Source organism: Mustela nigripes, chromosome 13 (genome assembly GCF_022355385.1).
Source record: "Mustela nigripes isolate SB6536 chromosome 13, MUSNIG.SB6536, whole genome shotgun sequence".
Classification (NCBI taxonomy): Eukaryota; Metazoa; Chordata; class Mammalia; order Carnivora; family Mustelidae; genus Mustela; species Mustela nigripes.
The window spans coordinates 69,765,411-69,790,549 of NC_081569.1; the positions used below are offsets into that span (position 1 = coordinate 69,765,411).

At 39.4% G+C, this 25,139-nt stretch overlaps 1 protein-coding gene across 7 annotated transcripts in view; it reads right to left on the minus strand.

Annotated features, from left to right (window-relative positions):
• Nucleotides 1-1,140: 1,140 nt before the first annotated feature.
• Nucleotides 1,141-25,139, minus strand: part of BCL2L10 (BCL2 like 10) — a 38,059-nt gene continuing 14,060 nt past the window's right edge. For 6 of the 7 annotated variants that reach the window (XM_059371207.1, XM_059371209.1, XM_059371211.1 and 3 more), the window contains 2 exons: nt 5,426-5,613; nt 1,141-3,506 (listed from right to left, as the gene is read on the minus strand). In XM_059371207.1, coding sequence (XP_059227190.1) covers nt 5,574-5,613 — 40 coding nt within the window. In that variant the 3' untranslated portion in view covers nt 1,141-3,506; nt 5,426-5,573. Of the gene's footprint in view, nt 3,507-5,425; nt 5,614-22,439; nt 22,573-25,139 lie in introns of those variants that run through there. The other variant, XM_059371206.1, reaches the window with a different exon arrangement.

The window sequence follows — 25,139 nt, forward strand, 5'->3', positions numbered from 1 at the left end:
GGGCCCACAACAATTGCCTAACAAGGTATAGTCCCTTCCCCTCCCTGCCATTGCCTAATGTAATTCTGTCTCTTAGGTCCCTGACAATGGTTTAGGGTACAGTCTCCTGGGCCCTAACAGTTACTTACACTAGTTTCCTGGGCCCCCATAAGCACCTACAATATGGAAACAACCTAAGTGTTACTTGATAGACAAACGGATAAAGTGGTTCTCTATATACAATGAAATATTACTCATCCATAATAATGACTGAGATTTTGTCATTTGTAACCACTTGGATAGATCTAGACAATATCGTATGTGGTGAAGTCAGTCTGACAGACATATTTCACCTATATGTGGAATCCAAAAAACAAAAAAACAAGATAAAGCTCATATTGCAAAGAAAAATCTTGCAGTTGCCAGAAGGCAAGGAGTTCAGAGGGATGGTGCTGGTGGAATACAGAGGGGATTAAGAGGTACAAACTTCCAATTATGTGTAAGCCATGGGGTGAAAATGACAGTATACAGAATATAGCCAATATTGTAGTCACTTTTGGTGGCAACTGGTAACTACACATATCTGGTAAGCATTATTTGGTAATGTATATTAAATGCTGAATCACTATGTTGCATGCCTACAACTATTACTGTATGTGAACTATAATTAAAGATGTTATTTGAGAGAGCAAGAGATTGAGAGAACAAATGCGGGGAGAGGCAGAGGGAGCAGACTCCAGAACAAAAGAGTCAGAAAGAGACCAAGTATGGGGTGGACTGGCTTGTGCATATACAGTGTAGTAAGGCCAGAGATTTGGCCCGATGCTGATGGCACAAACTCTTGGCCATTAAGCAGTCTGACCTGCTTTTGGAAACTGGGTCATTGTTACAATATTTAAAGCTGGGAAGCCTGATGCATTGACTGGCTGACTATTTTTTGAGAGAGACAGAGAATGAGAATGAATGAGCAAATGCACACACACAAGCAGAGGAAGCAGGAGGGAGAGGGAGAAGCAGCTGCCCTGCTGAGCAAGGAGCCCTAGGATCATGACCTGAGTTGAAGGGAGGTGCTTAACCCACTGACCCACGCAGGCACCCTCAACTGGATGGCTTTTTTTTTTTTTTTTTAAAGATTTTATTTATTTATTTGACAGAGGGAGAGATCACAAGTAGGCAGAGGCAGGTAGAGATGGGGGGGGAAGCAGGCTCCCTGCTGAGCAGAGAGCCCGATGCAGGGCTCAATCCCAGGACCCTGGGATCATGACCTGAGCCGAAGGCAGAGGCCTTAACCCACTGAGCCACCCAGGTGCCCCTGGATGGCTTTTTAAAATTGACATATAATGTATTATTTGTTTCAGGGTACATTTATGTGATTCATCGGTCTTCCACAATTCACAACATTCACAATAGCACATACACTCCCCAATGTCCATCACCCAGCCACCTTATCCCCACCACTCCCAGTAGCCCTCTGTTTCCTGAGGTTAAGAGTTTCTTATGGTTTGTCTCCCTTTCTGATTTCATTTTTTCCCTCTTCCCCCCAACCGTCCCTGCCTTGTTTCTCAAATTCCACATATCTGTGAGATGTAATTGTCTTTCTCTGACTTATTTCACTTAGCATTATACCTTCTAGTTCCATCCACACTGTTGCATTTTTTTTTTTTTAAGATTTTTATTTACTAGGGCGCCTGGGTGGCTCAGTGGGTTGGGCTGCTGCCTTTGGCTCAGGTCATGATCTCAGGGTCCTGGGATCGAGTCCCGCATTGGGCTCTCTGCTCACCGGGGAGCCTGCTTCCTCCTCTCTCTCTCTCTCTCTGCCTGCCTCTCTGCCTACTTGTGATCTCTGTCAAATAAATTAAAAAAAAAAAAAGATTTTTATTTACTTATTTGACAGAGATCACAAGTAGGCAGAGAATCAGGCAGAGAGAGAGGAGGAAGCAGGTTCCCCACCAAGCAGAGAACCCAACGTGGGACTCAATCCCAGGACCCCAGGATCATGACCTGAGCGGAAGGCAGAGGCTTTAACCCACTGAGCCACCCAGGTGCCCACTGTTGCACTTTTCTGATGGCTGCATAATATTCCATTGTGTGTGTATACACACACACATATATAATCATTATATATTAATGTTGACCGACATCTAAGGTCTTTCCATAGTTTGGCTATTATGGATATTGCTATAAACAGTGGGGTGCATGTGCCCCTTCAAATCACATTTGTATCTTTTGGGGTAAATACCCAGTAGTGTGATTGCTGGGTCATAGGTAGCTCTATTTTTAACATCTTGAGGAGCCTCCACACTGTCTTCCAGAGTGGCTGCACCAGCTTGCATTCCCACCAACAGTGTAGGAGGGTTCCCCTTTCTCTGCATCCTTGCCAACATCTGACATTTCCTGACTGTAGCTGTCCTGACTGGTGTTTGAGGTGGGATCTCATTGTGGTTTTGATTTGCACCTCTGTTCTTATCAAGGTACCAGTCCTAGTGGATTAAAACCCCACCCTCATGATCTCATGTAACATTAGGGACTTAAGAGATGTAATACTTTCCAAATGTAGTCACACTGGGAGTTAGGACAGCTCTGTGTAAACGTGGGGGTGAGAGAATGCAGTCCTTAACTGTCAGTCCCACATTTACTTACTTACTACATCTCTTAAGTTGTAAGAGATCCAGGGGAGGGAGTCTTAGATCATAAATGTCTTATTCAAAAATTTTTATTTGACAGAGATCACAAGCAGGCAGAGAGAGAAGGAGGGGAAGCAGGCTCCCCACTGAGTAGAGAGCCCGATTCGGGGCTGGATCCCAGGACCCTGGGATCGTGACCTGAGCTGAAGGCAGAGGCTTTAACCCACTGAGCCACCCAGGTGCCCCTCAGATTTTTTTTTTAAAGATTTTATTTATTTGACAGCACAAGCAGGGGGATGGGTAGAAAGAGAGGGAGAAGCAGGATCCATGCAGGGAGCTTGATGGGGGCCTCAACCCTAGGACCCTGGAATCATGACCCACGCTGAAGGCAGCTGCCCTTCTTCAAATTCTACTTGAAAAGCAAGAGAGAAATCTTGGTAGTTTGTCATTCAGCTCAAATACTAACTCTCAGGGAGACATACAGGCAGGCATGAGACCATTCAAGAACACAGCAGCCAGCTGAGGTGCCTGGATGGCTAAGCTGGTTGAACATCCAGGTCTTGATCTCACTCAGGGTTTTGAGTTTGAGCCCTGCACTGGGCTCCATGCTGGGTGTTCTGGGTTAAAGATGAGGGGTTTTTTTTTTTTTTTTTCCTTCTATCCCTCATTTCCCATCTGGCTATTTTTTCGGTCCTCAGATCTTTAAGGCTGAAGGACAGAGGGCTCATCTTCTGTAACTTCATGTGAATGGGGTTGTAGAGCTATCCCTACCTATGGGACCAAAATTGTCCCTACGGAGGGCCACTGTTGCAGAGTCCAGATGGTGCACAGGGGCGGACTTGTTCTGAGTACTAAGGATCATGTTCTGGCTCAGTGAAGGAGTCAGGAACTGCTTCCACGTATCTGGACAACAGGAGAGAACAAAGTGAAGAGAACACACTGGGATTATCATAACGAAAAGAAGAAGAGCAATGTGATGACCCTTTATCATGGGCTGTAGCCCACCTCCTGACCAGGAATGTAACCAGTCACACAAAGAGCACCAGTTTGATTACTCCCATCTATTTCTGTTAGTATCGAAAGAATTCTGTTCTATTTCTGTTAGTATCGAAAGAATTCTGCCTTAGTAATGGCATATATTCCTCCTTGTGCTGCTTATTTTAAGACCTCTAATGCCATTCTACTTTCCACAACTGCTTTATGCATTTGGGTCATTTCAGTGTTTAATACTGTAATGCTCTTTTGAGAATCATTTAAGGCCTTCAGTGTGCACTGATCAAGGGCTTCAATGGGCCATATGCCATTTTCTAAGCCTGATGGAAGAAAAATAGAGGTCAGATGTCTAGACCCAATGGAACATGGGTCCTATCTGTCAGTTCTGGGAGCCCATCCCCGGGTTGGCATATTGTCTGAAGGTAAGAGGAAGGCCTCTTATGGCCTGGAGAGTTCCATGTAATATTTTCCATAGGCCGCCAAGAAAACACCTTCTTAGTAATGGAAATATCCGTGTGTGTGCTGGTACTGAGGTGACACATGGGCTATGCACTGCTACAAATAATGCTCATCTGTACCGTGTAATGGAGAAGACCACTAAGGGCGGCCTGCAGTGCTTGGTAGGGGCAGTAAACCACAAATCCAGTAAGAAGATTGGTTGTGTAGCTCAGCATAATGTGCCCATTGTTAAAAAAAAAAAATTTAGGTATGGTATGCACATCTGCTAAAACTTTAGATACACAGGGAGAGATGTCTGGGACATATGCATGTCATTTAGTCTCAGTATTAGCATTAATAACTTCCTCTTTGACTTGCAGTCAGGGTATCAATGGCCATTAGGTTTTGGAGGCTCACTTTTTAAATGTGTGGGTGGCTTTGCGTTGTGTTTGGTTAAAAGTGGCTCCTGTCTGCTTGGCTAAAGCCTCTACTTACAATGTGACATTGACAGAGGTACCTCCTGGGGCAAATGTGGGTGAAGGATAAAACCATCAAGAAGCCCTCTTTGCCTTGTCTAGCCTTTACAATATCCTAGGAATGAGGAATTGTGGGTAAGTGGGAGAGGACTGGTCTCTCGAGAGAAGGGCATCCCTAAGTGCATTCTCCAATCATGAAGCAAGGTGAGGCCATCCCTTATCTCCACTATTTTATACTTAGCCCCATGGAGTGGGGTAACGCTCTGATTTTTAGTATATGTGCTGCCGAAGCGAGCACAATGCTCTGATTTTTAAGGAGCAATTTTGTCATGCCAGCCACAGAGAAGTGCTCAAGGTGATATGAGAGTCCCACAACTGCTGGGGAGTCCATCCCCTCATCCCGCTGTCTCAATCATCCATAGGCCCACGGGGTCCTTTTTATTATTCCCCACAGAGTAACCATCAGGGAAACTGTTTACATGGGAGCTCTTAGAGCAATCTCTCTGAAGTTTACCTCCAGTTGTCTAGCTTAGGCAAACAACATTTAAAGTTGAAACTAGACTCGAACATCATAAGGATACCATACTGGAACAGTTTTTCTAAATTCACCCTTATTTCCAGAAATAGCCAAATCAAAACTCATTAGTGTTAAAACAAGCCCAGTTTTAACTAACTTGGCCCAATTATTCACATAAGCTCATCAAGAACAGTGACGGATCATTAAGTCCTTATAAAAAGTTCCAAGTAAAGCAGATTTTAGAGGAATCTCTAGATTGAACTCAAGGCCAGAGACAAGCCAAATTCTCATCATCGGACCTGCCTGCAATTCCTGTTGATTTGAGTGAATTTCTCTTCTTCAGATGCCCAAAATATGCTGTGATTCTTGCACCCTCCAGGAAGACATTCCTTACTCACCTGGTAAGGTCGCTGGGAACTCTGCAAGCAAGGAATCAGGCCAACAATTCCAAGAGGCTCCTTGGTTCCGTAAGGTCAATCTTAATTCCTTAAAGTGGTCTGGTCGTATCTGAGGTGATGCATTTCTCTCTCAAGTACAACATTCCAGTCAAAGCCTTGGTAATATAACCAATCTTCCAAACAGTGTCCTGTTAGGAGAACAGGTTTTTATTTAACTTACACAAGTAACTATAATTGCCATAGAAGGAAGAATACTTAGTTTCTAGACTGTGGAGGGTTGAGGTAGGGAGAAAAATTAAATGTTTCAATTTGTTCACGAAGGATATTTTATCATTTTCCTCAATTCATTCAGTCCTATATTAGTTTTTGTTTGAATGTGGCTTTTCCATTATTTCTGGAAATTCTTACCTAGCTCAGTTTTGAATATACCAAAAACATTATTTGTCAAAAGTTCCCTTTATGAATCTCTTTGAAGAAGAAACACATTTTGCAAGAGCATCAAATGAGGGGTGGCTGGCTCTTAATTCTGGCTCAGGTCCCTACAATTGAGCCCCACATCAGGCTCTGAGCTCAGCAGGGAATCTGCTTGAGGATTCTCTTTGCCCCTCCCCTTGCTCATGTGCTCTAGACTAAATCTTAAAACTATAAATGACAAACAAAAAAACAAAACCACCCCAAAAGACCAATCCTCAAATGGACATGGTTAAAGATCTGAAAGTTCATTACAATGCAACTGACAAGGAAATCTGGTTATTTCTGTGACATAACATGTCAATCACTTAAGTAGTGGCCTTATACTAGGACATAGTAAAACAAGGAACTTCATATATTTTCTAGGCTCGTTATAGCATTTACCCATATAATATAACCTAATGCTCATCACTGTTGGTTTGACAGTGCTTTCCAAGTAACTGAAAATACCAAATAAACAAGCCTAATTAGTAAAAAAGACTTCATGTGCCATTTCAAATCTTGGGAGTTGTTGAACACCTCAGAAAGTTTTAAAGCACATGCCCAAACAGGATTATAGATCATTATACATTTAATATTTATATCAAAAATACTGTTTTTATTTGAATTCCAGTTATTTAACATACAGGGTAAGTTTCAGCTGTATAATCCAATGATCCACCACTGCCATCCAACCCGTGGTGCTCCTCACAAGCAGTACACTCACTTCTTCATCCCCATCACCTCACCCGCCTCCATTCTGATGACCATCAGTTTGTTCTCTTCGCTTCTCTCCCCCTAGTCCCTCCTTTGTTTTGCTCTGTAAATTCCACCTGAGCGAAACCATACGGTATTTGTCTTTCTCTGAGTGACTTATCTTGCTTAGCATTATACTAACTCCATCATGTCATTGCAAAGGCAAGATTTCAATCTTTTTTTTATGGCTGGGTAATATTACACACACACACACACACACACACACACACACACACACACACACACATCTTCTTTATCCATTAATCAGTCAGTGGACACTTGGGCTGTTCCAATATTTTGGCCACTGTAGATAATGCTGCTATAAATATCGGGGTATGTATCCCTTTGAGCTACTGGTTTTTGCTTTCTTTGGGTAAATATTTTTAGGGTATTTATTAGGGTATTTATTTTTAACGTTTTTTAATTTTAACTTTTATACTCTTAATTCTTTAATTTTTTTTATTTTTTATAAACATATATTTTTATCCCTAGGGGTACAGGTCTGTGAATTGCCAGGTTTACACACTTCACAGCACTCACCAAAGCACATACCCTCCCCATAATTTTAACTTTTATACTCTTAACTTAGGGTATTTATTTTTAACTTTTTTGGGAACCTCCATATTGTTTTCCAGTGTATCAGCACCAGAAAAAAAACAGACTTTGCTAAAACAAAGATTGTTTTAGAGGCAAGGAAGGACATTACTATAGTAACAAGTGGATATAACAAATATTAATATTTATGCACCCAATACTGGAGCACCTAAGAAGATAAAGCAAGGATTTACAGACCTAAAGAGAGAAACTGATGGTAATACAGCAGTAATGGGGTGGGGGGGTCTTTAAAACTCCCATTTCCATCAATGGATAGATGGAGGCAGAAAATCAATAAGGAAAATAGTCTTTGAAGGAAACATTAGACCAGATGGACAGAACATATATTCAGATCATCCCATCCCTAAACAGAATATACATCCTTTTCAAGTGCACATGGAATGTTCTCCAGACTAGAACATAAATCAGGCCACAAAACAAGCCTCAATAAATTTAAGGAGCTTTAACTCCTAGCATGTATCTTTTTTTCTTTTTTAAAGATTTTATTTATTATTTATTTGACAGAGAGAGATCACAAGTAGATGGAGAGGCAGGCAGAGAGAGAGAGAGATAGAGGGAGAAGGTTCCCTGCTGAGCAGAGAGCCCGATGCGGGACTCGATCCCAGGACCCTGAGATCATGACCTGAGCCAAAGGCAGCGGCTTAACCCACTGAGCCACCTAGGCGCCCACATGTATCTTTTCTGATCATAATGGTATGAGACAAATCCCAGCAAAGAAGGACTAGAAAAAAAAAAAGCATAGGGAGACAGGACAATCTACCCATTGTTCAAGGAAGCAAGCCAAGCAGAAAAGAAAATACATGGAGGTAAATGAAAATGAAAAGAAAACAATAGTGCAAGATCTTTGGGATACAGAGAAAGCAGTTCTAAGAGGGATGTATATAGTGCTACAAGCCTAATTCGAAAGAAAAAAAAAAGGCTCAAGTAAGGTTCCAGGGGAATAGAGGAAAAGAAAGTATAACGATCAGAGGAGAAATAAATCAAAGAGACTAAAAAAAGAAAAAGTAGGGGAAAAAAGTCAGGCCCTCCTCCCCCTGAAGACCAGTGCAAACTCTGCCAACACAACCCTTGACCTTGACCCTCAGCACAGGGCACGTTTCACAAGCATACGACTGTGTACCTTGTTAAAATGCGCCTCTCCCCTGCTGGGAACCAGGCCCTGCACAGAGCAGGCAAAGGGAACCTTGCAGACAACCGGATCTGAGGAAGGTGGTGCCCAGGACTCAACCGCAGAACAAGCACAGCACACCCAGGAGACACTCTGAAGTGCCAGGCCCCAGGTAACAGGGGACACGGCACTGCATTACTGGCCCTATTCTTCAGAAGGCTGCTATCGCTAAGAGCGAGAGAAGTGGCTAGCTTTCCTCACACATACACAACATAAAGAGGAGACACAGAAATATGTCCCAAATGAAAGAACAGGACCAAATCAAAGCAACAAATCTAAGTGAAACAAATATAAATAATATGCCTGATTGACTCAATCGAATGTGGTAACATCTGTATTATGGGGATGTTAGAGGAGAGAAGGGGACAGAAAATTTATTTGAGTAACAGCTGAAAACTTCCCTCATCTGGGAAAGGAAACAAATCTATGAGCACAGAGAGCCCCCAACAAATTCACAGAAGGTGCACACCAAGACACACAGCAATTAATGTGGCAAAAATATAGTGATAAAAAAAATTTCAAAGCAGGAAAAATCACATACAAGGGAAACTCCAAAAAGCTATCAGTACAGTTTTCAGTAGTCACTTGGCAGCTCAGAAGGGAGTGGCATGATATACTGAAAATGCTGACAGGAAAGAAGTCTGCAGCCAAGAATACTCTGTTCAGCAAGTACATCATTCAGAATAGAGGGGGAGAGAGAGTTTCACAGACAAAAATGAAAGGCATTCCCGACCACTAAACTAGCCCTGCAAGAAATACTAAAGGGAACTGTTTGAAAAGGCCAGACTGAAAGTGATAGTACAAAGGGAGGAAACACAAAAGCAGTAAAAATAAGTATTTCTGTAAAAGCCAGTCAAGGGATCCATGAAAGGATGCTAACTATGACACCATATGTGTAAAACATAGCAGGCAGAGGAGTATACAATATATTCATACTTAAGTAACTATCAACTTCATACAGATGCTATTACGCAGAAGATGTTACGCAGAAGATGTGTGGAAACCTGATTGTAACCACACACACAGTAACACATACGCAAAGAATAAAGAGAAGGGAACACAAGTTATCACTAAAGAAAGCCAACAAACCATGAAAGAGCAAAAGAGGAAAGGATTAGAGAAAAATCTACAGAAATAACCTCAAAACAAGTAACAAAATGGCAATAAATACACATCAATAATTACTTTGAGTGTAAACTGACTAAACGCTCCAATCAAAAGGCAGAGGATGGTAAGCGAATAAAAAACAAGACCCATCATAATGCTGCCTACAAGAGACTAATTTCAAACCTAAACACAACTGCATTTGGAAAATGAGGGGATGGAAAAGATTTATCATGTAAATGGATGTCAAAAGAGAGCTGGGGGCAGATGGGTGGTGTGTGCCCGGGTGGCTCAGTCAGTTGAGCAGCTGCCTTTGGCTCAGGTCATGATCCCAGGGTCCTGGGATCGAGCCCTGCATCGGGCTCCCTGCTCAGTGGGGAGCCTGCTTCTCCCTGTCCCTCTGCCTGCCACTCTGTCTACTTGTACTCTCTGTCAAATAAATACATGAAGGAAATAATATTAACACAATAATAGTAGGGGATGTTAACATCCCACATACACTGATGGACGGATCATCCAAACAGAAAATCAGTAAGGGAACACTAGCTTTGAATGATCCTCTGGACCAGCTGGATTTAACAGACATACTGAGATCACTGCATCCTAAAACAGAATGAATACAAATTCTTTTCAACTGCACATGGAGCATTCTCCAGAATGGGACACAAGTCACAAAACAAGTCTGAATAAATTTTTTAAAAAACTGAAGTCATACCATGCATCTTTTCTGACCACAACATTATGAAACTAGAAATCAACCACAAGAAAAAAGCTGGAAAGACACAAATACATGTAAGTTAAGTAAGATGCTACTGAACAACGAATGGGTCAACCAAAAAAATAGAATTATATGGAAACAAGTGAAAACAAAACCACGATGCCCCAAAATCTCTGGGATGCAGCAAAAGTGGTTCTAAAAGGGAAGTATAGAATATAGGCCTGCCTCAAGGAGCAAGAAAAGTCTCCCACAACCTAAGTTTATACCTAAAATGAGCTACAAAAAGAAGAAACAAAACCCAAACCAAACTCAAGGAAGGAAATAATAAAGTTAGAGCAGAAATAATACATAATCTAAAAAAATAGATGAAACTAGGAACTGGTTCTTTGAAAAGACCAATAAAACTGGTAATCTTCTAGACAGATTCAAGAGCAAGAGACAGAGACAGAGGACTCAAAATCACAAATGAAAGAAATAACAACCAACACAACAGAGTATTGTTGTGTTGTTCAGATGTTGCACAACTTTAACAGATTATTATGAAAACCTATATGCCAACAAATTGGACAACTGAGAAGAAATGGATAGATTCCTAGAAACATAGAACTTAGCAAAACTAAAGCAGGAAGAGAAAATTTGAACAGACCAATTACCAACAATGAAAGTTAATCAGTAATATTTGAAAATTCCCCTAAACAGAAGTCCAGAACCAGAGAGCTTCACAGGTGGATTCTATCAAACATTTAAAAATTAATACCTATTCTTTACAAACTGTTCCAAGAACAGAGGAGGAAGGCAAACTTCCAAATTCATTCTACAAAGCCAGTATCACCCAGACACCAAAACCAGATAAAGACACCACAAAAAAAAAAAAAAAAAAAAAAAAAGGAACCACAGGCCAACATCCCTCATGAACACAGATACAAAAAACCCCAACAAAGTATCAGCCAACTGAATCCAACAGTATACTGAAAAAATCATTCACCACAATGAAATGGGAATTATTCCTAGGGTGCAAGACTGGTTCAATATTGGCGAGTCAAATCAACAGGATATTTCACACCAATAAGAATAAAAACTGTATGATCACTTCAATAGATACAGGAAAACCACTCCACCAAGTACAACATCCATCCATGATAAAACCCTCAACAAAGTAGGCTTAGAGGGAACACAATGAAGGCCATATATGAAAAACTCACAGCTAACATCATATTCAATGGGAGAAAACAGAGCTTTTCTCCTAAGATGGGGAACAAGCAAAGGTGTCCAGTCTCACTATTTTTATTCAACACCGTACTGGAAGTCCTAGCCACAGCAATTAGACAACAAAGAAATAAAAGGCATCCAAACTGGTAAAGTAGTAATAAAACTATTTGCAGATGATACTGTATGTATAGAAAACCCTGAAGACTCCAAAAATCCATTAAAACTGAAAAATGAATACAGTAAAGTCATAGACTACAAAAATCAATGTAGAGAAACCTGTTGTATTTCTACTCACTAATAATGAAGCAAAGAACATGAAATTAAGGAAACAATCCCATTTACAATTGCACCAAAACCAGTAATATATCTAGGAATAAATTTAACCAAGGAGGTGAAAGACCTGTAGTCTGAAAACTGTTGAACACTGATGAAAAAATTAAAGACAATGCAAAGAAATGGAAAGATATTCTGTGCTCATGGACTAGAAGAAGAAATATTGTTAAAATGTCTATACTACCCAAAGCAGTGTATAGATTTAATGCAATCCCTATCCAAATACCAACAGCATTTTTCACAGCACTAGAACAAACAATTCTAAAATTTGTACGGAAGCACAAAAGACCTCAAATACTCAAAGCAATCTTGAAAAAGAAAAAACTGGAGGTATCACAATTCTAGATTACAATGTGGTAGTAATTAAACCAGTATGGTATTGGCATAAGACAGACATGTGGATCAATGGAATAGAACAGAAAACCCCAAAATAAACCCCATGGTTAAACAGTTAATTAATCTTCAACAAAGGAGGAATGAATATACAACAGAAAAGAAACAGTCTCTTCAACAAATGGTGTTGGAAAAACTGGACAGCTACATGTAAACGAATGCAGTGGGACCACTTTCTATCACTATACACAAAAATAAAGTCAAAATGGTTTGAAGATGTAAATGTGAGACCCAAAGCCATGAAACTCCTAGAAGAGAGCACAGGCAATAACTGGTCAGACACTGGCCATAGCAACATTTTTCTAGATATGTCGCCTGAGGCAAGGGACATAAAAGCAAAAATAAACTACTAGGACTATATCAAAATAAAAAGTTTCCCTAAAGCAAAGGAAACCGTCAATTAAAGGCAACCAACTCAATGTGAGAAGATGTTTGCAAATGACATCCAGTAACAGGTTAGTATCCAAAAATACATAAAGAACTAATAAAACTCAACATCCTCCCCAAACAATTTTAAAATGGGCAGAAGATATGAACAGATATTTCTCCAGAGACACAGAGTTGGCCAACAGATATATGAAAAGATGCTCAACATCACTCATAAAGGAGTTGCAAATCAGAACTACAATGAGGTATTACCTCATACCTGTCAGAATGGCTTAAATAAAAAACACCATCAACAACAAGTATTGGCAAGGATGTGGAGAAAAACAAACTCTCTTGTACTGTTGATGGGAATACCAACCAGAGCAACCACTGCAGAAAACAGAATGGAGGTTCCTCAAAAAATTAAAAATAGGGCGCCTGGGTGGCTCAGTGTGTTAAGCCGCTGCCTTCAGCTCAGGTCATGATCTCAGGGTCCTGGAATTGAGTCCCGCATCGGGCTCTCTGCTCAGCAGGGAGCCTGCTTCCTCCTCTCTCTCTCTCTCTCTGCCTGCCTCTCTGCCTACTTGTGATCTCTCTCTGTCAAATAAATAAATAAAATCTTTAAAAAAAATTAAAAATAGTATTACTGTATGATTCAGGAACTGCACAACTGGGTATTTAACCAAAAAACCCAAAAACACTAATTCAAAGGGATACATGCACCCCCATGTTTACTGCAGCATTATTTATAATAGCCAAACAATGGAAGCAGCCCAAGCATCCACTGATGATGAATGAATAAAGAAAATATATATGTAGAATACATTATTATTCAGCTATAAAAAGAATGGAATCTTGCCATTTGCAACAACATGGATGGAGCTAGAGAGAATAATGCTAAGGGAAATAAGTCGGCCAGAGAAAGACAAATACTATATGATCTCATTCACATGTGGAATTAGCAAAGGAGCAAAGGGGGAAAAAGGGCAAAACAGACAAACCCTTAGCCAGATTCATCCAAAAAAGAGAAAGTATCTAAATAAATAAAATCAGAAGTAACAACTCACACCAGAGAAATACAAACGATTGTAAGAAAATATTGTGACAAATTATATGCCAACAAATTGGACAACCTAGAATAAAGGGATATATTCCTAGAAAAATACAACCTTCCAAAAATGAACCAGGAAAAAAACAGACCAAGACCACCTGAACAGACCAATTCCTAGTAGTGAAATTTAATTGGTAATCAAAAAATCACCAAAAATAGTTGTTCAGAACCAGAGGGATTCACAGGTAAATTTTACTACTCATTTAAGGAAAAATACACAATTATTTTCAAACTATTTGAAAAAGAGTTAGGAAAGCTTCCAAATTCATTTCATGACACCAGTATTACCCTAATACCAAAACCACAGGCATCATACATACACACACACACACACACACACACACACACACACACACACACAATCTCCAGTCCAATATCCCTGAAGACTTTTGCATCTATGAGGATGAAAGATGGAAAAAAACAATATAAGCCAACTGTATACAGTAATATAGTAAAAAGATCATTCACTGCAGATCATGTGGGATTTATTCCAGGGATGCAAAAATGGTTCACTATTTGCAAAAAACAATCAGTGTTATACACCACATCATCAAAACAAAGGATTAAGATCATACAATCATCTCAAATGCTGCAGAAAAAGTATTTGACAAGATTCAGTGTCAACTCATGATAAAAGTCTGAACAAAGTGGGGTTAGAGGGAATATACCTCAATATAATAAAGGCCATATATGAAAACCCACAGCTAACATAATACTTAGTGAAAAAACAGAGCTTTCTATGTAAGGTCAGAAACAAGACAAGGATGTCCATTCTCACCACCATTATTCACCACTGTACTGGAAAGTCCTAGCCACAGCAATTAGACAAGAGAGAAGGTACATCCATCTCTTGGTAAAGTAGTAAACTATCACTATTTGCAGACTGTATGATATGATACACAGAAAATCCTGAAGATTCCATCAAAAAATTATAAGAAGTGATAAATGAAGTTAGTAGAGGGGCAGGATACAAAATTAATACCCAGAAATCAGCAGCATTTCTATACACTGATAACAAAGTAACAGAAAGACAAATTAAAAAATACCATCTGCACTTGTACCAGAAAGAATAAAATACCCTGGAATAAAATTAACTAAAGAGATGAAAGACCTGTGCTCTGAAAACTAAAACATGGGTCAAAGAAACTGAAAATGCACAAATGGAAATATATTCTGTGCCCATGTACTGGAAGAATATTGTTAAAATTTCCATTATATCCAAAAGAATCTAGAGATTCAGTGCAATCCCTATCAAAATACTTACAGCATTTTTCACAAAATCAAACAAATAATGCTAAAGTCTGTATGGAATTAAAGAAAACCCCAAAGAGCCAAAGAAATTTTGAGAAAGAACAAAGATGGATGTATCCAAATCCCAGATTTTAAGATACACTACAAAGAGCAGTACTCAAAACAGTATGGTACTCGCACGAAAACAGACACAGAGATCAATGGAACAGAATAGACAGCCCAGAAATAAACCCACTATTATATGGTCAATTTATCCATGAAAAAGGAGGCAAGAATATACAACAGGGAGAAAGACAGTGTTTTCAACAAATGGTGCTGGGAAAACTGGATAGCTACATGCAAAGGAATGAACCTGTACCACTTTCTTACAACTTATATAAAAATAAACTCAAAATGGATTAAAGACCTAAATGAGACCTGAAACCATAAACATCCCAGACGAAAACACAGGTAGTATTTTCTCTGACACTGGCCACAGTAACATTTTTCTAGATAGGCTCTCCTAAGGCAAGGGAAACAAAAAATGAACTATTAGGACTACATCAAGTGCTTCCGCAGAGCAAAGTAAAACAATCAACAAAACCAAATGGCAACTTACTGAGTGGAAAAAAGTATTTGCAAATGATGTATCTAGTAAGGGGTAGTCTCCAAAATACATAAAGAACTTATACAACTCAATGCCAAAAAAATAATCCAATTACAAAATGGGCAGAGAACATGAACACTTTTCCAAAGATGTCATACGGGTGGCCAACAGGCACATGGAAAGATGCTCAACATCACTCATCAGGGAAACACAAATCAAAACTATAATGAGAGATCACCTCATACCTGTTAGAATGGCTAAAATAAAAGACACAAACAATAAAAAGTGTTGGCAAGAAATAAGAGATGGCACTTGTGCACTGTTGGTGGGAATCTAAAATGGAAGGCAATGGAGAAAACACTATTAAAGTTCTTCAAAAAGTTAAAAATACCGCATGAGGGGCACCTGGGTGGCTCAGTGGGTTAAAGCTTCGGCCTTTGGCTCAGGTCATGATCCCAGGGTCCTGGGATCAAGCCCCATATTGGGCTCTCTGCTCAGTGGGGATCCTGCTCCCCACCCCACCCCACCTCCGCCTGCTTGTGATCTGTCAAGTAAATAAATAAAATATTTTAAAAAAAACACCGTATGATGCAGGAATTCCACTACTGGGTATTTACCCATAGTAAATGAAAACACTAACTGGGAAAATATATGCACCCCTATGTTCATTGCAGCATTATTTATAATACCCAAATTATGGAAGCAGCCCAAGAGTCCATCAACAGACAAACGGAGAAGGAAAATGTACTATATGTATTTACATTTATATACATATGTGTGTATATATATTTAAATACAGGGAGCCTGGATGGCTCAGTTGGCTAAGCATCTGCCTTTGGCTCAGGTCATGATCCCAGGGTCCTGGGAAATCCCTGCTCAGCAGGGAGTCTACTTCTCCCTCTCCCTTTGGTACTCCCTGTTTGTGCTCTCTCTCTCTCTCAAATAAATAAATAAAGGCTTTAAACATACACCTACATGGATACTAGATTATGTATATATAAAAAGGATGACATCATTCCATTTGAGACAACATGGATGGACCTAGAGGTTATTGTAAGTGAAGTAAGTCAGACATTACACTGCACAGCACTACAGGACTACTTCTTCACGAAGTCACTACCTCCAAGAGCAGGAGACGTAGCTGACTTTCCTTACACACAGAAACAAACACAGAGCATTAGACAAAATGAGAAGACAAAGGAATGTGTCCCAAATGAAAGAACAGGTCAAAAATCATAGCAGGAGAACTAAACGAAAGGGAGATAAGCAATATGCCTGATAAAGGATTTAAAGTAATAGTTATAAAGATACTCACTGGACTTGAGAAAAGAGTGGAGGATTTCAGTAAGACTCTCCACAAGAGACAGAAAATATAAGAAAGAACCAGTCAGAGATCAAGAACTCAGTAACTGAAATGGAAAATATGCAAGAGAGAATAAAGAGCAAACCAGAGGAAACAGAACAAATCAGCTACCTGGAAGACAGAGCAATGAATGGAGAGCAATCCAGCTGAAAAGGAGAAAGAAAAAATAATAAAAAATGGGAATAGATCAGCAACATCACTGAGCACAGAAACATCTGCAATACAGGGATCCCAGAAGGGGAAGAGGGAGAGAAGGGGGTAGAAAATGTATGTGAACAATAGATGAAAACTTCTCAAATCTGAGGAAGCAAATAGAAATCCAGATCCAGGAGGTACAGAGTCCCTAGCAAAATCAACCCAAGGAGAGCCACCCCAAGACATGTAGTAATTCAAGTGGCAAAAAATGGTGCTCAACAGAGAATTTTAAGATGAGCAAGAGAAAAAGAAAACATGCTAACATGTGCCCCACCTCCAGCAGAAAACCTCTGTAGGCTAGAAGAAAGTGGCATGATCCATTTGAAGTGCTGAAAAGAAAAACCATGCAAGCAAGAATACTCTACCCAGGAAGGCTACCATCCAGAATCAATAAAGAGATAAAAAGTTTCCCAAACAAAAGTTGAAGGCATCACCACCAAGTAAGTCCTGTAGGAAATGTTAAAGGGGACTCTTTGAGCCTAAAGGAAAGACAATAAGCAGGAGTAAGAAAAGTACAAGTGCAAAAGTAGTAAATTATGCCTATGTATAAAAAGATCAGTCAACGGATTCACAAAATCAAAGGATACATAGTATGACACCATATACCAAAATAGGGGGAGGAGAGTAAAAATTTCGTGCTTTTAGAGCTGGTTCAAACTTTAATGACCATCAACTTAACGTAGAGTGCTATATGCATACTATATTATATACAAACCTAATGGTAACTGTTAAGTGAAAAACTGGTAATAGATATGCAAAAAAATAAACAGGAATCCCAGTTTATCACTAAAGAAATCCAGCCAATGAGGAGAGAAGAGAACAAGATTAGAGAAGAACTACAAAAATACCTATAAACAAGTAACAAAATGGCAGGAAGTACACATCTATCAGTAATTACTTGCAATGTAAATGGACTAAACTCTCAAAAGACACAGGGTGACAGAATGGATTAAAACAAAAGCAAGACCTGGGGCACCTGGGTGGCTCAGTCAGTTAAGCGTCTGCCTTCAGCTCAGGTCATGATCCCAGGTCAAGCCCCACATCAGGCTCCCTGCTCAGCGGGAAGCCTGCTTCTCTGTCTCCCGTTCCCCCTGATTGTGTTCCCCCTCTCTCTGTCAAATAAAAAAATAAAATCTTTAATTGAAAAAAAAAAAAAAGGCAAGACCTATGTTGCCTGCAAAAGACTCATTTTAGACCTAAAGACACAGAACACAAGTAAAGGGATAGAGGTGCCTGGCTGGCTCAGTTGGAGGAGTACATGACTCTTGATCTCGGTGAGTTTGAGCCCCACGTTGGGTGCAGAGATTATCTAATAAATAAAACTTTTTAAAAATGTGAGGGTTCCTGGTGGCACAGTCGGTTGAGCGTTTTGACTCTTGGCGTTGGCTCAGGTCGTGATTTGGGGGTCTAAGATCAAGCCCAACTCAGGCTCTGCAATCAGCCCAGAGTCTGTTTAAGGTTCTCCTTCTCCTCCCTCCTTCCATCTGCCCTCCCCCAAACCCTGCTCTAAAAAAAAAAAAAAAAAAAAAAAAAAGGGTGAAAGGTTGGAAAATAATTTATTAACCAAACAGAAGTGAAAAGAATGCTGGGGTAATAATACTTGTATCAAAAAAATAGACTTTGAAAGTAGCACAATAATAGTAGGGCACTTTAAGATCCCATTTACATAACTGGTTAGATCATCTAAACAGAAAAATAACAAGGAAATAGTTTTTAATGACTCAAGGACCAGATGGATCTAACATATATTCAGAACATTCCATCCTAAAACAGCTGAATACACATTCTTTTCAAGTGCGCATAAAACATTCACCAGGGTATATCACATATTAGGCCACAAAACAAGTCTCAACAAATGCAAAAAAATGAAGTTTTATCATTCATTTTTTCTAAGCACAATGGTATTTAACTAGAAATTGGCTATAGGAAAAAGATCTAAAAAGAACACAAATATATGGAAGTCAGGCAACATGCTACTAAACAATGAATGGGTCAACCAAGAATTGAATAAAAAAAAAAAAAACCACATGGAAACGAATGAAAATAAAAACAGTAACCCAAAATTTTTTGGATGCAGCAACAGTTACTCTAAGAGTGAAGTTTATAGTAATACAGGCCTCCTTCAAGAAGAAAAATCTCAAATCAACAACCTAATCGTAGAATAACCAGTAGAATAAAGATTAGAGCAGAAATAAATGAAACAGAAACTTAAAAAAAAAAAAAAAAGACCAATGAAATCAGGAACTGGTTTTCTGAAAAGATTAACAAAAAGCCAGACTCCTAAAGGGAGAGAGCAGGGAGGGAGAATGAGCGCACAGTCAAAATCAGAAATTAAAGAGGGCAGGTAACAATCAATACCACAGAATATAAAAGATCATAAGAGAATATTATGAGAAATTATGTGCCAACACATTGGACAAAGTAGAAAAAATGGACAAATTCCTAGAAACATATAAACTACCAAAATTGTGCCAAGAAGAAATGGAAAATTTAAGCAGCAGATTACTAGCAGTGAAACTGAATCACTAATCAAAGAACTTTTTAAGAAGTCCAGATCAGAGGGGTTCACAGGTGAATTCTAACAAACATTTAAAGAAGAATTTAATACCTATTCTTCTCAATCTATTCCAAAAGATAGAAGAGGCAGGAAAATTTCCAAATTCATTCTACAAGGCCAGCCATCACCCAGACACCAAAACCAGATAAAGACACTACAAAAGGTAAAAAAAATTATTCACCACAATCAAGTGGGATTTATTCCTAGGATTTAAAGGTGGTTTACTACCTGCAAATCAATCAATGGGGTACTTCACATCAACACAGATAAAAACCCTATGATCACTTCAAGAGATGCAGGAAAAGCATTTGACCAAGTACAACACCCATCCATAATAAAACCCTCAACAAAGAAGGTTTAGAACATAGCGTAGTAAAGGTCATGTGTGAAAAACCCATAGCTAGTGAAAAACTGAGAGTTTTACCTCTAAGCTCAGGAACAAGACAAGGATGTCCACTCTCACCACTTTTTAAATTCAACATTAACAGCTGAAAGTCCTAGCCACAGCAATCAGACAAGAAATAAAAGGCATCCAAATTAGTAAAGTAGTATGACTCTATTTGTAGATGACATGATACTATATGTAGAAAATCCTAAAGAATCCACAAAAAACTACTAGAACTGCTAAGTAATTCAGTAAAGTTGCAGGATACAAAATCCATATATAGAAATGTACTGCATTTCTACTTGGTAATAATGGAAGTAGCAGGAAGAAAATGTAAGACAATAGTCCATTTACAATTGCACCAAAAATACCTAGGAATAAACTTAAAAGGAGGTAAAAGGAACTATCCTCTGAAAATTATAAAACACTGAGGAAAGAAATTGAAGATAACACAAACACATGGAAAGATATCCCATGCTCATGGACTGGAAGAATAAATACTGTGAAAATGTCCATACTACCTAAAGAAATCTACAGATTTAATGTAATCCCTATCCAAATACCGATAGCATTTTTCACAAAAGTATCAGAAATAACTCTAAAATTTGTGCGGATCCATGAAGATAGGCAAAAGCAATCTTGAGAAAGATGAACAAAATTGGAGCTATCACAATCTCAGATTTCAAGATATACTATAAAGCTTAGTAATTAAACCAGTATGGTACTGGCACAAAAAACAGACACACAGACCAATAGAACAAAGAGCCCAGAAATAAACCCATGATTATATGGTCAATTAATTTATGACAAAGGAGGCCAGAATATGCAATGGGAAAAAGACAGGCTCTTCAATAAACGGTGTTGGGAAAACTGGACAGCTACATGCGAAGAATGAAACTGGACTTTCTTACACCCTAACAAAAATAAGCTCAAAATGGACTTAAGACTGAAATATGAGACCTCAAAGCCTAAAGCCCTAGAAGAGAAAGGCCTGGATGGCTCAATGGTTAAGTGTCCAACTCTTGGTTTTGGTTCAGGTCATGATCCTGGGGTCATTAGACTGAATCCTGTGTTGGGCAGTGTGCTTAACACGGGGAGTCTGCTTGGGATTCTCCCTCTCCCTCTGCACCTCCCCCCATGCACATGAACACTCTCTAAAATAAGTAAATCTTAAAAAAAAAAAAAAAAATCCCAAAGGAGAACACAGGCAGTAATTGCTCTGACCCTGGCTATACCAACTTTTTTAGATATTTCTCCTCAGGCAAAGGAAACAAAAGCTATTGGGACTACATTAAAATAAAAAGCTTCTGCACAGCAAAGCTAACAACAAAACAAAGACAACCTACAGAATGGGAGAAGATATTTGCAAACCAATAATGATTTAGTACCCCAAATATTGAAGAACATATGCAACTCAACACCAAAAAAAGCAAATAAGCCAATTTAAAAAATGGGCAGAAGACATGGACAGACATTCCTCCAAAGAAGACATCCAGATGGCCAAGAGGCATATGAAAAGATGCTCAGCATTCCTAATCACCAAGGAAATGCAAATGTAGACCACAATGAGATATCACCTCACACCCCTCAGAATGGCTAAAATAAGAAACAAGAGGAATGCCTCGGTGATGCAGTTGGTTGAGTGTGACTCTTGGTTTCAGCTCAGGTTGTAATCTCCGAGTTGTGAGATCGATCCCCATGTTGGGGCTCCCGTGCTCAGCATGGAATCTGCTTAAGACTGTCCCTCTCTTTCTCCCTTCGCCCCTCCCCCCATTCGAGGCACAAGCAGATGCACACTCTGTTTCTCAAATAAATAAATCTTTTTTTAAAAAAAAAAAATTTATTTATTTATTTGACAGAGATCACAAGTAGGCAGAAAGGCAGGCAGAATAGAGAGGGGAAGCAGGCTCCCTGCTGAGCAGAGAGCCCAATGCGCGTTTGATCCCAGGACTCTGAGATTCCCAGGACTCTAATAATTCCACTATTGGGTATTTTCCCAAAGAATACAAACACAATAAAGATACATGCACCCCTATGTCTATTTGCAAAACTCAAGATATGGAAGCCACCCAAGTGTTCCTCAATATATACCACATCTTCTTTATTCATTCATATTCATATATGCACATACATATACACAACAGAATATTACTCAGCCATAAAAAAGAATTAAAATTTTCCATTTGCAATAACAAGGATGGGTCTAGAAAGTATAATACTAAGGATAATAAGTCAGTCAGAAAAACAAACACCACATGATTCCACTCATATGGAATTTAAGAAACACAACAAATGAACAAATAAAAAAAAAAAAAAAGAGAGAGAGAGACAAAAAACTAGACTGTTAAATACAGAGAACAAACTAATGTTACCAGAAGGGAAGATGAGTGGGAGAAATGGGTGAAATAGGTGATGGCCTATATTAAGAATATACTCAACCAGGGCGCCTGGGTGGCTCAGTGGGTTAAAGCCTCTGCCTTCAGCTCAGGTCATGATCCCAGGATCCTGGGACTGAGCCCCGCATCGGGCTCTCTGCTCAGCTGGGAGTCTGCTTCCCCCTCTCTCTGTCTCTGCGTACTTGTGATCTCTGTCAAATAAATAAACAAAATCTTAAAAAAAAGAATACACTCAACCACGAGGGGCACTGAGTTATGTATACAACCGTTGAACCCCATGTGGTACTTCTGAAATTAACACTGGAGGTTAATTATGCTGGCATTAATAAAATAATGATTAAGAAAAAAAAAAACTAAAGAAACTCAAGAAAGAAAAAAAATACAAAGATTACACCCCGGAAGTAATAACTGTCTGCGTTGGAAAAACCAGGTGGGAGGATGATGGGGGTGAACAGGGTCCTAAAAGACTTCAAATTTACAGGGAAGGTACAACTGGAATAAAACTGGGTTTGAAGCAAACAACATTTACCCTAAGTGTCCATCTAGATTCTAAAAATGCAGGGGAAACCTGAGAGAAGATACTAACAAATACACTACTCTTCCAAGTAGACAACAGATCAGGCAAAAATTCGAGGGACCCACTCTTGTACAGGCTAATGAGTAAGATTCTCACTTGGAAACGCACTTCAACCCAGCATCCCGAGTGCCTTGAACCGTCCCATTCATCAGTAGCACATCCTGCAATCATCGTCCTCTTAGGAGTCCTGGCTAGTTTAAGGAACAACCATCCACAAGCTAAAAACAAGGAGACTATGTCTTGGGCTTGTGGCTAGAGTCAAGAACACTCCCTCAAACAGGAACACCTCGTCACTTAGCACTGTCAGTGACGCTCACCTTTAGGATATTGTTTAGGATATTGTTTATTACCACAGATGATTAACAGATGTATCTAGTCCTTGATTTACTCCAAGAAACTGACAGGCCCTAAGGTTAAATTACAGTTTGAGCAATGATGCCACTCCAGCCTCCTAAAATGCTAGTGGGGGAAAAAAAAAGTGCTGGAAGAAAAGAAGGCCATCAGCTGAAATCAAGGAGTTTTCCAGTACATGGAAAGTATCTATCACACCCATTCACTACCTATACAACTGGCCAAGAAAACAAAGTGAGAGGGGCGCCTAGGTGACTCAGTGGGTTAAGCCTCTACCTTTGGCTCAGGTCATGATCTCAAGGTCCTGGGATTGAGCCCCGCATCGGGCTCTCTGCTCAGGGGGGAGCCTGCTTCCAATTCTCTGCCTGTCTCTCTGCCTGCTTGTGATCTCCCTCTGTCAAATAAATAAATAAATAAGAAATCTTAAAAAAAAAAAAAAAAAGAAAAGAAAGTGAGGAAAAAGGAACATTAGTCAGAACTAGTGAGTGTTCAAGATAGTCAGAATTTATAATCTATCTATTAGTCAGATACTATATATTAATATATATTAAATTTCTCCTCAGGATAGCCATAACCAAATAATAAATATAACAGGGAAAAACTGATCCTTTGACTCAGGGATGAAATTGAGTTATACTGAAAACCTAAGTCAGTTTAAGCAGAAAAGGGAATGTATGGAGTCCCAAGTAGCTTTGGGCACAGTCACATTGTGAGACCCCAGCAATGTTTCTCAACATTCTATCCTACCCCATATCTCTGACTTGCATCCTTCTGCGAGGTCTTCTCTTCCAGACAGACTCTCTCCATGAATTGGACACCCCAGCTGAGAAAGAGTCTCATCTGGTAATATCCACAGAAATCCTAAAATTGAGTCCTGCTAACTTACTTCACCGAGGAATGGACTCTGTTAGGTCAGGTCTGGGTCATTTTTCTCAACTTGGGGTAGGGTCAAATGGGGAGGAGTCAGTATCACCAGAACTACATGGTCTAACAACAAAGGAGGGGTAGTTCCCCCTAGGAAACCTATGGGTGTTGGGGGAAATGGGGAAGACAAAATATCCTCTCTGGATTCCATTCCCCATAGCAGTAGAACCCAAAGTGTTGGAATACACCTAAGAATATAGGATCTGTACAAAGGAAAGCATAAGACACCTAAAATACATTAAAGAATTCATGTTCTTAGACATGTTCTTTACAATATCGTAAAGATACTACTTATTCCCAAATTGATCTATGACCAGTTCCATTCTATTAAAAAATCCTAAAAAGCAACATCTTAATGGATTCTTTATAAATTGTTTTTCAGAATTCACCTTAAACAATTCACAAAAATAGCCAAGGATTTATTTTTTCTTTTTAAAGAACAGCATTGGGGAGACTAGATTTAGACCACTAAATATTCAGGCATACATTTTTTTTTAAGATTTAAAGATTTAATTTATTTGACAGAGATCACAAGTAGGTGGAGAGGCAGGCAGAGAGAGAGGGGGAAGCAGGCTCCCTGCTGAGCAGAGATCCCAATGAGGGGCTCCATCCCAGGACCCTGAGGTCATGACCTGAGCCAAAGGCAGAGGCTTTAACCCACTGAGCCACCCAGGTGCCCCTATTAAGGCATATATATATTAATAATAATATATATGAGTAATTCAGACAGAGTGCTATTAGCAGAGGAAAAGGTAAGTCAACAAAATAGAGAATTGGTAGGGGAAAATGGACTATCTGCAATGCTGAAATATCTACCCCAACTCTGAGAAGAAGTGAATCCCACTTCATACTAAAAGAATTACGGACTGGATCAATGACCCAGAACACAGAAGATTTTCTTTATAA